An 18,111-nucleotide genomic window follows, 5' to 3' on the forward strand; every position below is an offset into this window, starting at 1 on the left:
TTTTGTTCCAGACACCAACAGGACCAGGAACTGGGTACCATATGATCACCCAACATGCAGTATGAACAGGGAGACCAGATGCCACCCGCGTGCATCTAAGCCTACGGAAAGAGGGGCAGTGATATCGGGTCGTTGAGCAGTGCAGCGTGTCACATGGCCCAGCGCTGGGTAATCAGGTCTGTAATGTACTCACACATAGGGCAGAGTTAAGGTTGCTGAAGGAACCTTGCCTCTGAATTTCCAGGCATTGGCTGCAGCTTTGAGGAGGAGATTCCCAAGTGCACCAAACAGGATTTTTGCACTTAATGGGCCAAATTCCACTCTGAGTTGCACCAGTGGGGTTTGCACCACAGTAATAGTGAGCAGACTAACTCAGAGTGAACTGCTAAACAGCTGGAGAGACAGTGAGTGGAGGTGTAAAACAAAGCCTGTGCAGAAGGAGATTTAAGCGCTGCAGCTGAACGGTGCTTCTGAAATTCCACATCAGAACTGTCCTGCATTGACACATGGCAGCGCACACCGACGGGCTGCCCTGGGGTGACACAGAGATGGGGTTTCACTCATTGTCCCACCTCACATGACAAACATCCTCTTTTGCTTTGACTGGCGAAACGCATTTAACTTTCTAGAAACGTTTCCCCGACCCCTTCCTCCCACAGTTGGTCCCCTGGATTTTGGAAGAGCAAGGGACAGCCTGCCGCAAAATACGCCTCTGCAAAGGAGAGACAGACAAACTGTTGCTCAAGGAGATCACACCAGCCCTCGGCAGCTCTAACTTCACCAGAACTTCCCCGTTCCCAGGAACGCTGCTGGTTGGATGGGAGGGTGGGGATCAAAAACCCCTCCCGGCCCCTTATGCCCCATCCCCACCCCCGACCAGAACACCCCTTCTGCTTGCTTTCTCTGTACTCACATCGTCATCCTGAACGCTCAGGGGAATATCCAGCATGCACATCTGCATGGGCTGAACCAGAGCCTTCTGCACATTGAACAAAGGTTTTGCCTCCATCTTCCCAGTGCTGGAAGGATTTCTCTCTCTCCCTCTTTTTCTCTCTCTTTCCTTCCAATTCTTAGACTAAGAGTAAGTCCAGCCCTGGCAATGAAGTAGATCGAAGCTCTCCCTTTGATCAGCTTTGCCAGCGCATCTTGCCAGCAGCTGCTGCTTCTGCTGCACTAAGAGGTCTTATTTCCTTCCTTGCAAATCAAAGAGCCGAGGAGCCACACCAAGAGGCTTTCCGTGTGCGTGTGCAGCCAGCGATGTTCTCGAGATCTGAGAAACAGCCCTTCTCTGCAAGCGTGCCACAGCATGCTCCTTTCCCCCAGCCTCTCTTCCTCTCGCTTGGTGTGATCTATGCCGCTAGCTCCTGCTGCCGCTTTGCACCGGCGCGGGGTTTCCAGCCTCATCTACATGCACGGCACTCGCAAACCCCTGTGCATTGTCTCCAAGCCACAACAGGTCCTGCCTGCTGTTGATTTCCTATTAGGATCGAACTGTGTCTGCTGTAGCTACAGCATTTCCCTGTGGCGGTTGTGTCAGGTAGGCAAGCGGTGCTGGAGGAATAGGTGCGCGGGGAGTGCAAACTTCAGCCTTAGCCTCCCCCTTTTCTTTCCTTCTTCCATCCCTCTCTTGTATTGTTTACGGCACCATTTCAGACAAACGCCTCCCTATGCTCACAGGGGCACCAGGAGGCATTTCATGCCCGGAGAGCACTGGGAGTTCTTGTGAGGGAAGAGCAGTGCATTGCTCATACGGACCAGGAGAGATTCGCAATCATTTCGCTCGTGAAAAGCTTTGCCCCATGGGCCAGGCAATGCCACCCATCAGGGAGCCTGGCCAGCCGCAGAGTCCATGGCATTCTGCCCTGGGTTTGAAATGGGGCTTTGCTGGAGGAGTGTGTGCCCCCACAAGGTCCATCAGCAGTGCCTGGATCGGTGTCAGCGGGGAGCTCTCCCCCACACCGGGAGTTTAGTGTCCCTGCTTCCATGGGTAAGTCCCCCAGCAAACCCCGTCCCCAGGGCTCTTTTGCTCACCAGCATTAGGAGCACAACTCTTGGGTGCAGAGGAGGAAACAGGAGTCTGCTGGGGCGACTGCACTGGCCTCCAGCATCTGGAGACTGGGGACCCAGTGAAACGAGGCTGCTGGTCACCATATGGATTCGTCACAGAACAGGGCCCATGGGGTGTCTCTGCCCAGTATTGTGTCCTCCTTGCCTTTCCTGGGGGATGGGCGCTGGCTGGAGAGAGGCTGCTCCCCAAGGAAGCGTGGCTTTGCTGCGTTCACCCTTCGCTCAGCTCTGCTATTCCCCTGTGCACAGCTCAGCACCTCACCCTGCGGCAGAGAACTGGCTCCTGCCAGATGGCAAGGCCCCTCAGCGCCAAGTCCCACCAGAAATCAGGCCTGTTCCGTCTGGTGGAAACGGCCGGTCAGAAAGGAGCAGGCCAGTGGGTTCAGGTGGCTGGGCCCAGTGAGCAGACGGGAGGTGGCTGGAATCCCCTGGGTGCTCTGTGCAGTGCTAGTTCTAGATTCCAGCAGGTACGATTTCAAATGGCTCTGCCAGGTCCCAACAGAGAAGGAGCCACCCTACGAACGAGAGCGACCCTCACAACCAGCCTCCTTCCAGGTAGTCTCTGCAGACAGGCCAAGGGTGGAGTGGATGGGGAGTGTAAACTCCCATCTCCTGCACCGGTGGCAGAGAGCTGCCCTGCCTCGGCCCGCACTGACGCTCCTGAACCCTCACCCCGGCATCTCGCAGCAGTGCCAACCTGTGCACATAGAACATTTCGCTTTGGTTGTGCGGAGTGAGAGGCCTTTCAAAGTCACCCTGGGTATATTCACCAGGGGCTAAGAGAGCCCCATGGCAGCTGGTTGGGGATGCACAGCATGATGGGGAGCAGTGAATGGGAACCCCTCGGCTCTGGGCATACACAAGGAGGCCTGGATCTCCACTGTCCCTTGTTGGGCAGCAGTCATGACCCTGCTGTTCCAACTCCATCCGGCTGGCCTTGGCCACAGGCCCTGGCCTGGAGCACACGTGGATTTCCCGGGGAGCACAGGCAGGGACCTGTTAGGGTTCACATTCCTCTGCCATTAGGTAACGGGCTGCTCAGTGTTCAGCCTCGGAGCCGCCGCAGCTCCCTTCCTGCCCTCCCCTCATGTGGGTGAGTCACTAGCACGCAAGCCAGAGCTGTCCAAGCCACTGGGCCCGGGCAGGCCTCACACATGCACAGCCTCATGGGGAAAAGCTAGAGCCTCCTCTGTGCCACTATCTCTCCGCCAGCTCTGCAGAGATAGCCTGTCCCTGGGCACATGGGAGGGAACTGTTTCCCAGGCTCCAGCTGGGGGCTGTGCCTACTAGAGGCAACGCTGCCTCAAGCACAGCAACACCCCTGTCTAGAGCCTAGTATCATAAACCAGGACACAGCTGGGGGAGGCCGAGAGCCAGAGCCTGCCCACCATTACACTGTGGTAAATCCGCAGTGCCTCCGCTGAGCTCAGTGGGCCCAGTGTCTGCTACCCAGGGCCTGCGCTCAGGGCGACAACGGAGAGGGTGGGGTTAAATAGCACCTTTGTACCGCACAGTTGCCAACTTTCACGAAGTAAATAAGCAACCCGACTTTCACAATAAGCCAAAGATCAAGCTAATCCCACTTCAAAACAAGCCAATCCCTAAGAACCCCAAACACTCTATGTGACTAGATCCCCCCGGCGTGCAGGCTGGGACTGTGGTGGGCCTGCTGTGCACCCCTGACTCTCTCCCCCCCTTGCCCCTGCTTGCCCCCACTTGCTGGGAGCCAATCAAAAAAAGAGACGCAACAAGTTACAAGCCAAAAACTAGCCAACAAGCAACTCACAGGCCAATAAAGCCAAAAACAAGCCCAATTTCTGCTTTTTTCCCCTGGGTTTGGCACATCTGCCACCCATGTTTTGGGCCTGTCCAGGGGCCTGCCTGGCTCTCAGAGAGTTAGAGCAGCTCTGAGGTTGCTCTAATGGGAGCTCAGGCTGCCATATGGCTCATGGGCAGCTGAGAATAGCCCGAGCGTTCCAGCCACACCCTCTTCCTCTCTCTAACCATCCCCGCTATGCCCTGATGCTGGGGGTTGTGAGGGGACCAGTATAGAACCCGTATGTTCTTCCTACACCAGCCAGGATAGCTCCTTACCCTGTGAGAACACCCGCATGAGGTGATCCACTACCCAAAGGCCACTTTATGCTTAGAGGGGCCCTTAGAGCAATGGGGAATCCGTCCTAAAGGACTGACCCCAGCATCCCTGAGAGGGGAATTTGCCCCCAGCAGTGCCGGGGGAGGGGTTCTCTCATAGGCTTTACCAGCTGGATGGCGCTTAAAGCCTCCAGGGCGAACCAATACCTTCTGCTAGCACCCCCAAGAAAGGGGGCCCTTAATGCACCCAATTAGTGCTATGCAACACTCTACCAGAGGGTGGAGTGAGCAATTCCTCCTTGCCCCTGTGCTGATCAGCTCATGCTCTAAAGCAGGAGACCGGAGTCCTCTGTGTAGGATGGTCTATAAGGACCTTTAGTTCCCTTCCCCTGGGGTTCGGGCTCAAGTCCCAACTACATTTCCAGTGAGAGCAGGTGCAAGGGATCACGGTTTCAGACCCCGCTCCGAAGACCCAAGTTCAAATCCTGGCTCCAGTGTACACAGCCCAGCTCCCTCCACAAACCCTGTGTTAACAAACAGATCAGCACAGCAGGACACACCCCTACAGTAACAAGCAGGTGGGCACATCTCAGGTTCGCCATCAGACCAGCCAGTGAACCAGTGTATGTGGGCACTGGCAGAATCGACATCTGGAGAAGGAAAAGGAGGTCAGGTTCAAGCCCTGAAGTCCCCTGGGAGTACAGTTCCCTGGCTCTTTCCCATGGGAGCCTCTGCAATTAATTAAGTGGCGATGTGGAAAGCGAGGCCCATTGTCCGCCTGGTAGATGCGTCTGTCCCCAGTCCCTGGTGAAAAGCGACAGGGGTATCGTCTCCAAGCCAGCACATGGCTGGCACGGGGCCAGTGCCTGCTCCGCAAGCCCCGGAGCTCAGTGACCTCTGCGTAGGGCAGCCATAAAGCTGTCAAAGAGGGGAAATAACCTCTCGGGGAGAGTCAGAAACCACGCAAAAGACTTTGAAAGGAAAACAAAACATTAAGTCCCTGGACTGGCCCAAGGGAAAGACTGGTGCCACTTGCAACAGAGGAGCCTGGGCAGCGAGAGACTAGGGGGTTACACAGGGGAGCAGCCACCCTGCAGGCCCACCTGGAACAAGCAGCAGCTGGATCTGGTAGAAAGGTGGCTGGGTTTGCTCTGCCAGGGAGGCACCAGCAGAGGCCCAGCAATGGGGCTCCAGACTATTACTCCTTTGCATTCACAGCATTCATCAGCAGTGCCGCTATGGGGAGCCCCCCATCCTACGTCCTACTCCATGTCCCCGGACAACAGGCAGCAATTCTCACCTGTGACAGACTCTCAGACTTAAGCCAACTCTGCTGTTGCTGACACCATCTTAAAACTAGAGCCCTGAGACTGGTCAGGGAGGTGACCAGCTTTATATGATCCCCAGAGGAGAATCCACTGACCATGACCCCAGCATGCACTGGGCTCAGGATAAAACCTGGGGTGGATTCTTTGGGGAAATGAGGCTCTTCCTTGGTCCCCATCAGGTATCTGAAGTCGTTGCGAGGACACCACAAGCGTCTCCATCGACGAAGGATGTTTCATTCCCCTTCACTGTTCTCCCAACAGCTCTGGTGGGATGGGGAAACTAGTGACCCTAACCCAGTAGCTTCCAAGAATGGCTTCACCAGGGATCTTCAACAGGTGTGGAATGCAGATTGCCCTTGCTCATGACAGTCGCCAAGCCAGCCACCTTCCACAAGGATCCCCAGGGGCTTGGGTATGTGGCCGTAATTCCACCTCCTCAACCCACTGGCATCAATGGAAGTCGTGTGCAAAGATCCTGGTTCCTCCGATATCAATGGACAAGGGTCTGACCCAAAGCACGTATCACCCGCTAGCCTTGTACTTCATGGAAAGCGTTGACCTGCAAGCGCCAGCCCCCTCTTGACTCAGTAGAGAGGCCCTGCCACAAGACGCCACAGCTGGTGGGAAAATCCTCCCAGCTGGAGCACTTTACCCAAAGTCCCTGGTTCCCGGTTGAGGCAAAACTCCAATTCATTCTCTGCCGCTTCGCTATTTAATTTTATTAATAATTTTTATTTAATTATTTCGGGGTTGATTGTCTCCTGCAGGTCCAGCCAGGCACCTGGCAACCATTGTTGGAAAATGCCGCTTTTCAGTAAAGGTCTCGTCAGAAAAGGAATAACTCCAGGGAAGTTCACTAAGGATTCCTCTGCAGGCCCCCGTGGGCTCTGACAGATCCACCACTGACCTAGTGATAGAAAACTGCCTGTCTGGGACATGCACCTCTCCCAGCAAAGGGTGGTGGTTAACGCCCAAGGTCCTTTATGAAAATGCTCCCAGGTTTTCAGCTGTGAGACTGATTGCCCAGCAGATCCCTGCAGAGTGTAAGGAAAAGGCTGCTGTGTGAGGTCTGCTCATCATCAAATCAACTTAGGGCACTGAAGCTAGGGTTTGTAAACAAAAAGGCCTTGTCTACACTGGAATTTTAGCCACTGGTGTAGCTGTGATGGTGCAAACCCAAAGCATAGACACCGTTTACAAAGACATGGCACAGATTTGTACCGAGTGACTTAAAAACGCAGCATAGCCAAGGCCTTAGGGGAATAGACAGCTCAGAGGAGACAGTGCTCGCCAAGGGTTGCACAATCTGACCTCAAGGTTTTACAAGTCAAACATCAAAGGCTCCATGATATTAAAGAAATCCCACAAAGACAATGGAAAGTTTGCTTTCCAAAGGAAATCACAACCCCGTGAGCTGTCTGCAACCCAAACATAGCAGCATCCTGCTCTCACACAGGAGAATGTGAAACTCAGGAGAAACACCTTGAAATGGACCCTTTTGTTTTCATTGCCCCAAGCTGATAGAAATGTAAATAGGAAATAAAACAGCCTGAGGAATGAAAAGTAAATAAGGTTTCTAAGCAGTTCTTCCCCTTTGATACTCAGAGTAACAGAGGGAGGAAATCTGGTTCTATAAACACAGAAATCTTATCCCCACAGAGTCCCTCTACAGAATCCCCCTGGGTGGGACTAACAAAGAGCCTAAGAGCCAGACTTACCAAGGGATTTAGGCACCTAGTGGGATTCACAGAAGTGCCCAAGCAGGCCAGGTGCCTAAGTCCCATTGAAAGTCAATAGAGGTTAGGCATCTAATTCACTTAGGCACTTTTGTCAATCCCACTTAATGCCTATTTGCATCTGTAGGCACCTAAGGTACCTTTGCCAATCTGGCCCTAAGGGACATAAGCGCACAAGCCGCACTGACTTCCAATCCCTGAATGGCGAAGGAGCACTTTTGAACATTCCACCCTCACTCCCATCAAAGCTTATTTCTGCCACAGGATCTCCATACACCTGGCCACTTCTGTTCCTTGCATTCAGTTTCCTTCAGCAGAGGAGCAAGCCAGGAAAAGCCCAGTGTTACTGCCAGTTGCCCTGAAGATGAAGATGTGGATTCGTTGGCGTGTGCTCCATCTTCAATCAGAGAGAGTTACAACTCCTAATACATTCCACTGCCCAAACTGTCTCCCAAGTCCATGGAACGCCATGGACTCCCACCACTCTGCAAACTCCCTTGCTCCCCAGAAGAGACAGGCATGTGAAACTCATTTGTAACCAAGACCTTATGAAGCACCTTTTAATAAGTACAGAGCATCAATTAGCAATGCAAACTGAACAGCTAATGAGCATTAAAAGGGAAAACCAATTAGTTTTCACGGGATTCCTCCATGCCTTTAACACTTGACGTATTTTGATTTTTAAGCGCCTGTGTGGGTTGGAATTTCACACCAGGACCTGAACGTAGCAGAGATCCCAGTCGCTATCGTTACTTAATTTCAAATAGAAAATGAGCTGTTGATTTTGCTCACCATCAATCAAACAGGTATCTAGGAAATGGCAGAGCCGGGCTCTGTCTCCATGGAGATGACCATATGCAACAACCGCCTAACCAATGGAGCAAAAAAAAAAAAAAAAAATCAGATACAGATGCATCTCCAGCAGCCTGTTTTGTTTGGGGAGGAGGGGAACAAATGGGGTGTTTTTAAGAAATGGCACCAAAATGGCAGAGGGGCAGCTTCTTACACTAGGGCAGGAGGGAATGGCAGGTATCTATGGACCTCATTTCTGCTTCTAAATGCATCTTCATTCATCAGTTAAAAAAAAAAAAGAAGCTCTGTTGCTTGCAATCCAGCTGCCTTATTCAACGCTAAAGTGCTTTATCCAGCTGAAATAAATCCCCCAGGAGTTGGTAACATTGAGCTGTCATGAAGGGTATTTCATCTGGAGGAGGAGAAGGGGGGTGATCTTTACTTGGGGTTGCTATGGTTACAAAATTTATTGAGTTTCCATAGAAAATCCCCTGCTTCTGAAGAGCTCGTAATCTGCCAGAGGGCATTTCTGTAGCCAGTTCCCTGTTTCTGCTGGACACCCTGGGTTTCTGGGTGTGGTGACAGACAGAGGTACAGGTCGTAATCCTTGTCTGCTTCATCAACAAGATGGGGTCGACTGACAGAGACCAGACGAATGTCACACCATAGAACACACGCACACGCATTGCACAGAGGCAGGGATGCACGTGTCCTACGCATCCATCCAATCACCCCCCAACAGCACACCACATGCATGCAGACAGACAGACCCCACAAATATGCACGAGTTGCATGCATGCACTAATAAATACCTCCACATTTCTTTGAAACACGGCTGCCCCATCCCATCACTCACCCTGGCTGCCCAGGTATTAAAAACCAAAAATACGTGGCAAACTGGAGCCCTTCTGCAGCTGCAGGGATAGGTAGAAACACAAAGGCCTCTCTGCAGGTGATATGATCCCTGTTACGTCCCTTGCCCTCTATTCCCACCCGGGGCTGGTGCCTTATCTGTGTGATTGAGTCAGTTCTACAGAACATCCTCTGTATTTGTTGTTGTTGTCTTCCCTGGATATGGACAGTCATGGAAACCAGACCTCCATCCCCCACCGAGCACTGCCTACAAAAGGATGTTGTCAGCGAGTGACTCACTTCTGGACAGGGACACCGCATCTGCCTAACAGTTGTTCTTTAACAGCCATGCCTCCCAAATGACATCTGTCGTCTTTTTCCCTCCAGCTCGGGTGCTTTGCCCACGCTCCCAGACACGCCTAGCATTGCTCTCGAGTCACATGGGGCGCCGAGAGCATGTCAGCCAAGGGAGGGGTTGGAAACTGAGCAATCTATCTTGCTGTTTACCTGGAAACCAACTGTCTGCCAACATGGTACAAAGGTGTCCGCTATTCACTCTGCTACCGGCCAGGTTACCACCCACCCGGCACAGAGCGAGGGTGGAAACAGATGGATTTTTGACTGCGTAGTGGGGCGGGAGATTAGGATTCAGTCCTGTGCCTGCCACAGGATGGGACATGGACTCTCGCTTCCTGAGCTCAGAGGGTTGGGGAAGGGCTCGTCCGGCAGGGCCAACAGCTGGGAAGCAGAATGGCGTATCCAGTGGGGCAGGAGGTAGTTCTGAGCCACTGGGGAGGCAGGTGCAGCTTGCAGTTTCATGACCCTCTAGAGCCATTTGTTTTGGGTCACTGTACTCCCGTGAGTTCATCACTCCCACCCCTGTTCCCCCCATAACTTAAACCCAGCATTTCCCTCCACCCATGGCAGATTCATCCTAAAAACCCAACCATCTGTTTTCTCAGCTATAGGGCAGCCTGTGCAGTGTATTAGGGATCTGTGAGCCTCCCCCGTCCCCCATCTAGACTGGCACAAGTAGGGATCCTATAGACGGGATATAGACTGGATTTACTGCTGCATCAGATTTGTTTTTCATACTTCCTCTCCCTGCACCCCCAGCCTCTCTTGATCCCGAGAGAGAGTCAAGGTGTCAGACCTGCAGTGTTTGGGTTTGGTATTAGGTCACACGGGATGGCCTGTCCTGGCTGGCCCTGGTGACTCTGACTCTCCCCTCCCCATGCGCACACACACACACACACACACGCTCACACACACACACTATTCAATCTAGGTGAGACAGCAGCAGCTGTCAGAGAGGAATCCCCTGTCAAGAGCAGGGAGCATTCCTGAGCGGGGTATAAACACCATTCCAGAGCCCTGCGTCATTCCTGACTAATCCCGCCCAGCCAAGGGGAGTAACACCAGTGCGAGCTCCCTGGCCCCCCCACTGCCTTCCTGAGCCTTCCCTGCCCCCCGGCACTAGCACCTGCCCAGCTCTGCGGCTGGAGCAAAGCTGGAAATGCTGCGACAGACCAGTGTGCCAGCTGGCTCCACTCTGCCCAGCTTGCCTCATCAGATTGCTGCACTGCATATGAATACACCAGCCCTGCAGCTCCCTTGGTGGCGCCCCCTGCAGTGTGCTAGGCCGGTGGGGCTCATTGTCATTTCTGCCCCAGATTGACCCCCATCCTCCTGGCCTCCTGCCTTGCTATCTTTCCAGCGGAGGACTTCCTGAGATTCACTGTAACGTCTGCCACCGACATTCCTTTTCTCAACCAGAAGGGGTGCTACTGAGCAACAAAAGGCCCCTCCCACCTCCACAGCTGGGCTGTCTCCCCAGCACACCCAGCCCTTCCCAGTAAATCCCAGCAAAGGAATCCGGTTTGGATTCTTCCCCATCCAATAATGGCGTTCCCAAGCATCCAGAAGGAGCAAGGGGTGGGTAACATCAGCAAGCGGCTGCTTCCCGCCACGTGCAGCCCCTGGCCTCTCTAGCCAGCCTATCTCCCGCTCTCTGCGTCTCATTAACAAAATAAAATAAATAAAAAATAATAATAATAGGAGATATACCCATCTCCTAGAACTGGAAGGGACCTTGAAAGGTCATGGAGTCCAGCCCCCTGCCTTCACTAGTAGGACCAAGTACTGATTTTTGCCCCAGATCCCTAAGTGACCCCCTCAAGGATTGAACTCACAACCCTGGGTTTAGCAGACCAATGCTCAAACCACTGAGCTATCCCTCCCCCCATAATGCTCCCCTGAAGGCATTGTTCCTGGCGAACGAGAGAGTTGAGAAATAAGAGGCGTTTCTCAGGTACACGTGAGAGTCTAGGCACCTGGGAAGCACACAGACAGCTCCATCAGAACCACTCTGATCTGCTTTCCCATTGTGCTCTCATAGGGGACACGTCACCCCATTAGGGCCTGATGAGGCAGAGAAGCTGTGCGACTATGGAGCAGGCAATTAGCCCCTGGAGATGGCAAAGCCTGATGCATTTGAAACTCCCAAGAGCCAGGAAAGGACCTTTCTCTGGGGCAGATGGAGAGGAGAAGGGACCATTTAAAAAACGGGCACCCATGTGACACGGGTGTGCACAAGAACCAAGGCCACTGTGAACAGAAGTTATGCAGTTGCATGTGCAAAACAGGCAGCTACAGGTGCAGTGCTCTGCTTGGGCCCAGGCAGGAGCAGAGAGGGGTAAAGCAACAGCTCTGAAGGCCCCACACAAGGCAGCCCGCCCCCCACTCAGCCAACCTCAAGCCTGCAGGAGCTGCAGGGCCCAGGAGCCAGTCTGGCGGCAGGTGAGGCTCTGGCTGCCTTGGCTGGAGAATCCAAAGGTGCCCTGGGGCTGGGAGAAATGCAGACACAAGCAAGCTGCCGCCATCTCGACAGTTACCAATTATCATTCCTCTGCAAGGGCCGTGGAGACGGGATTCCTCGGAGGTCAAGGGAACCTGTGCACCTGGGTGATGCAGTTCGAACCCCAGCAGGGCGGGGTGCTTCCCCGTGTGCGAGCACACACGTAAACGGGTGTCCACCAGAGAGTGCGTGTGTGCACACGAAGGAGAGCGCTGTGTGCAGGAAGGGCTTTATTGGCTCCTCTCCTCACAGCAGAAGCACCCACAAACTCACAGGCGTTAGGCACGGCCGGGCCTAGGAGCCTCCTTCCCCTCACAGTCAGCGCAGGATTGTTCTCGGCAGCACAGAGTTGCCTTCTCCAGGGCTTAGTCTAGTTTCAAAAGGACCCAACCGAGGACGCTGCTATCGCCTCCCTCTGGAGACCATTCCACAGTCCAGCCCATCGCACTGGAGGACGTGTTTCCTGATACTAATTCTCCTTTTCTTCATTTCATCCTATGACTCCTAGTTCTACCCCCTTGCTCCACCCTTTATAACCCTACTCCTTTCTGGGTGCTTTATAGCCTCCAGCTATCAGCAGCCCATTCTCACCCCCCCACCCTCTTAGTTTGACAGATGGGGAAACTGAGGCACACATCGGCTAAGTGACTTGCCCAGGGACGACACAGAGTGTCTGTGGCAGAGCAGGAATTGAACCAGGGTCTCCCATGGCCCAGACTAGCATGCGAATCACTGGATCATCCTTCCTCTCCTGGCTGGAACAACAGAAGAGGCAATACGTATGCACAGCGACGTATACACCTCTGTACGTGGTAAGCACGTATGGCGCTCTTTGTCCTTGCCTGCTCATTTCTGAGCCCCTAGGACACACTCAGGTCACATTTTCAAACTTTTCTCCACAGCCACGTGAGCTAGACCCTTTTTTTTTTTAAATGAAAGCCGAGAGTCTCATAGAAACCCCTTGTCTCCAGGGCTCAAAGCAAATATTGCGACATTTGACAGCACTACACCAATCTAAATAGACAAAAGCCAGGAGATCCTACAGGCAGGAAACTGAGGCACAAAGCGATGAAGTGCTGTGCCAGGACTCACACAGGAAGGCCGTCCTTCCTCTCAGTGCTTGCTTTGCAGGTCTGGCCTTTTCAACAGGTTTCCATTTGACAGGTGATCCATTCTGTACCATCTCTGCTTCGGGTGGGTGGATGGAAAGTGTGTGTCACAGAGACAGATTCTTTGAGCGGGTTCATTTTCTACCGAGAATTTCCTTTGTAGTGCGCACAAAAATTTAGTCTCTCAACATCTCCCCACCCCTTATTGTGGCAAAGAGCTGCCCGATATTGCTGGAGTTGATTCCTCAGCAGTGCGGGAAGCTGATCCTTTCTGCAGACCTTCCCCTTTCCAAGTTGGCTCAGCCGCACCCAGGGACCAGAGAGGGAAAGTCACTTTAGTTTGCAGCTCTTCCTTTCCCCTCGCAGTCTGGCTTTATTCCCACACTCTCGCTAGGAGGGAGGGGAGGCAGGGGAAGGGCATAGTGGGGCAGGAGGGCTGTCTGCTTTGGTGGACACAATCCAGGTGTTGCAAAGGTCCTGCCCTGACCTCCTTGACGGCTGGTGTCAAATATCAGTTCTCCCAGGCCTGGCCCCGCTCTGGAGCACAGTAGTTCAGTCTGCCACAGAGAAGCCTGGATCCCTGCCTGGTTCCCAGCACAAGCCAGTTCTGCAGCCACTCTCAGATTTGGGACTGGGCTGGTTTGTGTCAAATACCTCTGTTCAGTAATTGCACTAGCAGGGGTCCCTCTGCAAAGCTACCACTCAGTCCAGGGAGGCTGGCTCCAGCAGAGAGAAGGGGAAGCCCTCCTGTGAGATGGGGCTGCTGCTCATTTACCAGGTCTGGCAGGAGGATCCCCTGGCCCAAAGAAAACAGGTGCCTTGGCTCCCTGGACTTCAGCACCAAGCAAGGAAGCCACTGCAGTGACTGTATGAGATGCGTGAAAGCTTCAGCCCATGGTGCATTCTGAGAACAACTACCCCATGTGGTTGGTACTTGTTGGGAGCAGGGGCTGATGCATTGCATTGTGGGACTGGGCTGGGAAGGCTGCCTCAGGGGGTCCTGTCCATACGGAGGCCAGCTTCAGCACGAGCCATCATCCCAGGGATTGCAGCCAACTGGGACCACCCGCCATTGGCAGCTGTTGTGGGTGGACACACACCAGCTCTTACCATCTGGGTTTAGCACCAGCCCTCAGAGGGCTTGAGCAGCAGGGGAAAGGATGCAGGGACCCAGTGCAGACAGCTGCCTACCTGCCCACCCTATACAGGGTCCCCTGTGCCAGCTCTCTCCGCTCTGGGTCTTCCACTGGCATAACCCGAGCAAGATGGGAGGGAGCACAGCTAAGGCTTGGGGCCACCTCGTGGCAGACCACTGTAACTGACATTAAGCTCAGGCCTGGGGCTGAGCATTGATTTCTGTTGCTTTAACGACAGGAAAGCTTTATAATCCTATTAACTAAACACCCTTTCAAAGAACATTGGAATGAAGATGGAGCAAAGGGGGGTTATGTAAATAGCAGAGTGTTACAAAGCCCTGGCCTGTTGGCTTTATCCAAGGCTGGGTGAATTCCCCAAAGCAGGAAAACCGTGGGTGTAGCTGCAGGTGAAACTGTCTCTTGTAAACCCCCCCACCCCCACCCCAAAGATACTGGGTTCTCCTGGGGAACACATGCTTAGGCCTTCAAATCACTTACCCTGATGGGTGAGGCAGCTGTTAGCCCCCCACCAGGCCAGTGGAATTTATGCTCCCAAGGATTCCAATACCATTGGTTAAAACATTGTGCAACTAGGTGATAATTTGTGTCACATTATGATGAAAGCGGCTGTTTTTCCATGAGATTTAAAGTGCACAGCACCACCTAATACAGAGTAAAATCTCTAACATCCCATGCATTTAAGCTCTCAATAGCACTGTCCAGTTCTGCATCGTCTTATACCCTGCCACAGAGATTCTGTATACACTTGCAACTGAGTTTATTTACTGATTCATAGAGCCCCTGCTGCAATCCTCTGAGTGCTCTCTGAGTTACAACTTTAGATAATGTTTTCACCTCTTCGCTCATAGAGCCGAGAAGCAAACTACAAGAACCTGAACCTCGTCAGTCAGGACTCTCTGCACAAGGGCTAGTCCCATGCGTAAGAGCGTGCAGGAATGGGTCCATACACAGTGGAATACACTGGAATTGCTTCACTTCATGCTCCACTGAAATGCAGCCGCTTTTCTGAGGCAACAGGAAAGCTGGTCAGAGTTTCCCCAGGCTGATTTGACAACAGCTAAATGTTTTGCAGGAACATAGAGATTCCCACAGAAAATATCAAAAAGGCTGAAAAGTTTCATCGTGGTAAAGGACAAAACATTTTGTGACTTTTATTTTACCAGTGGAAAGGAAGTATTTTTTAATATTTCATTTTTCAAAAAATTCTGAGATTTCAACTTCGCATTCCCATTTGGGACAAAATCAAGTTTCGGAATTTCCTGCCGGACTCAATTCTGTTTGGCAGCCAGCTCTAGGTGCGAGGCAGAGGAGATACAAAGCCACTGCGGTCGCACCAGCAGCTCTACACAGGAGCTTGAGGGACAAGGAGCGAAGGAAAATCCTGTATCCTAGTGAGCCGACCAGGAAACATTGCTAGGCAACATGCGATGACTAGGATTTGGCCAAGCCACTGGGGCTCAGGCCCGACCTTCTGAAGAATGCCATTGGAGGAGTTTTAATAATGGCAGGCAATCCAAATGTCAGGCTGATGCCTAATCTCAACGACAGCAATTCCCACATCACCGCACCCCCGCAGACCCCCCTTTAGTCATTCACTTATGCTGGGCAAATGCCAAGCCTCATATTTTCCCAGCTTGGATTATGAATATGGAGGCTTAAGCTGTTCTCTTTGTGCACCGCAGAGGCGCGAGAGGGATTAGCATTCCAATCATTCCCATTAACCCCCAGAGGGGTCAGTGCCCGATGGGCCAGTTCCTCTGAAGGGGGCTCTTTCCCCCTATTTGAACCTGCTCTCAAGAACACTGGCTACGTCCACATAACTCAGAGCACGTGGCCTTCCCCACCAACAGCGGCTCCACACTCAGAGGGGGCTGGAGTGCAGCAGGTGACGAGGCAGAGTACAATGGTTCAAGCTGCTGCTGGGTTGGGGATCCTCCTCTGGGATAGAAGAGCAGGAGGAAGACAAGCGGGAGGAATGGTCTGTCCGGGCAGATCTTAGTCCCACTTAGCCTTGGGATGAAGCATGCCTAGTGGTTAGAGCACAGGGCTGAGAGTCAGGACATCTCAAATCTGCTCCCTGCTCTGCCATTGGCTCGCTGTGGGACTAGGGCGAGTTGCTGCATCGCTCTGTGCCTCAGTTTCCCCGAGGGCAGAATGGGCATGGTGATATCAACGGGCTGTTGTTTCTAAAGTGCTCCTAACGGAGAAGGGCAGAGTCTTATTATTAATCGGTCTCTGGTCACAAGAATCTGGCCTCCCTGAGGGGAGTGACCCAATCTTGGCCTGTATGGGGTTGAGTTGTGACCATCCTGCCTGTGCTGTGACTGGGCTACAGAGCCACGGGAACTGGAGTACACCGATCACAACGCAGCACAGCTCACTCCAGCCGTGCTATTTCAGTGCCCCTGGGGACAGTGCGGCTGCCAGGAACTCCCGCCCCATCACCATGGAAATGTGGAGGCCTACTGGGACTTTCAACCACTGCCAAGCAGCACAGGCCCCGCTGCTCCAGAGCGCTTGGCCGAGAAACAGACTCACGGCGTTTCCATCTCTTGTCGGCCCGAAGGGCACAGCGCAGCACTCGGAGGCACCTCTGCTGTGGGACTAGCGCTCGCCAAGCTGCTGAAGCCACACGACAGGCCAGCGTGGAGAAACACCTTCTCGGCTAGCAAGGGCCTTCACGCTGCCCTGGGTTTCGCCTCACGTTACGCCTCCGAGTCCTGGCAGACTTTCCCGCTCTGTCCTCTCAGCACCTCAGTGCAGCCGGGCTAGGTCACCACACGGCTCGACCAGCGTACTTCAATCCTGCCCTGCAGCACCCCGGCTCCTCCGGTCCTTGGACCCGCACCCACCGCACACACAGAGAAACCCCTGCAATTCTGACCCACAAATCCACTGAGCTCTTCCGGCCTGGGGATTCCCCATAGCCAGGGTGGATACAAATCAATTATTTAAAAAAAATAAAATAAAATCAGATTTTTTTGATAAAATGCTTTTTGAGGAAAAAAAACCTAACTAAAGATAGTTTGAATTAAGATACATTATAGCTCAAAGAGATCTCATCATGAAATAAGGATTATAAATTCTAATTCTATAGTATGAGACAATATATTCATGTCTTGTTTAAGAAAAGTTTTGTAAATGAGTTCCAATAGTTCATGGATTAGGGACCCAATCTTACAGGGTTCCAGGGGCTTCTGTATAGATTATTTAGGTTAATCTTTCTATCTACCCAATGGGACTCAGTGCTCAGTCTAGAAGATACCATTAGAGATGCTTAGTTTTGCAGTTCTCAGACAGTGGATTTGTGTCTCCAGAGATAACATGCTTGTAAACAGCAAAATAAAATAAACAAACAAACAGAGGTGAGAAATAACAGACTTCAACCCTATTGTCCCGCTGCAAATTTGTGTACACAAAGTCAATTCCTTACCTCTCTCTAAAAGTGCAACGTTTCAAAAGTTCAATGAATAGAAGATTGTTGGGGGCAGAATAGATCTGGACAAGGAGAAGTAGTCTGGAGATGAATGTGAGACGGGAGGGACAGGCAGTAGAAACCAAAGTGAAACTGTTTGAACAGCATATTCCAGAAGTCTTGAGGTCTTTCTGAGTGTGGCCTTCATTGATTTGAGATCTACCGTGCCATTCTCTCACTAGAAAGGAAAACCTATAATAGCAGCAGGCCGTAAAAGAGACCCAGTTTGGGAATAAGAACCATTCAAGAAATATGTTTGCTGATGATGTTTGAAAGAAAGTCACACCAGTGAACTGGTGGAAGTCACTTAAGCATTTGGATTCAGACACTGTCGAAGTGATAATCTCACTTTTAACAGAAGTAGCTTCTTCTGCCAGTGTAGAAAGAATATTTTCTTCCTTTGGACTAATTCATTCCAAATTGAGAAATTGTTTGGGACCTGAAAAAGCAGGAAAGCTTGTTTTTCTTTTCCAGATTGTGAACAAACAGGAAAATGAAGGTAAAGATGACTGAGTTAGCTGCAGAAGCCAATATTTTAAGTTTTTCATGTTGACCTGGCTGACAGTCAATTTTTTTTAATATTTCATTTAACTATTTTAGTTAAAAACAATTTTAACAAAAACAAATCTGATTTTAAAAAACAT

General features: G+C 52.1%; 1 protein-coding gene and 1 long non-coding RNA gene across 3 annotated transcripts in view; both read right to left on the reverse strand.

Annotated features, from left to right (window-relative positions):
• RALGDS (ral guanine nucleotide dissociation stimulator) overlaps window positions 1-18,111 on the reverse strand; it is a 102,440-nt gene that overhangs the window by 73,210 nt on the left and 11,119 nt on the right. Inside the window, exon 1 of one of the 2 annotated variants that reach the window (XM_039506596.1) lies at window positions 914-1,024. The exons of the other annotated variant lie outside the window; for it this stretch is intronic. Within the exon in view, the coding sequence (XP_039362530.1) occupies window positions 914-1,009 (96 nt within the window). The 5' untranslated portion in view covers window positions 1,010-1,024. Of the gene's footprint in view, window positions 1-913; window positions 1,025-18,111 lie in introns of those variants that run through there. 2 annotated transcript variants of the gene reach the window in all.
• LOC120386793 lies at window positions 12,721-14,506 on the reverse strand. Its single transcript, XR_005589923.1, has 2 exons — window positions 14,470-14,506; window positions 12,721-13,700 (listed from the first exon to the last, which is right to left on the reverse strand). It is a non-coding gene; the product is annotated as an uncharacterized LOC120386793 (long non-coding RNA).

This window comes from Mauremys reevesii, linkage group 19 (genome assembly GCF_016161935.1).
Source record: "Mauremys reevesii isolate NIE-2019 linkage group 19, ASM1616193v1, whole genome shotgun sequence".
Classification (NCBI taxonomy): domain Eukaryota; kingdom Metazoa; phylum Chordata; order Testudines; family Geoemydidae; genus Mauremys; species Mauremys reevesii.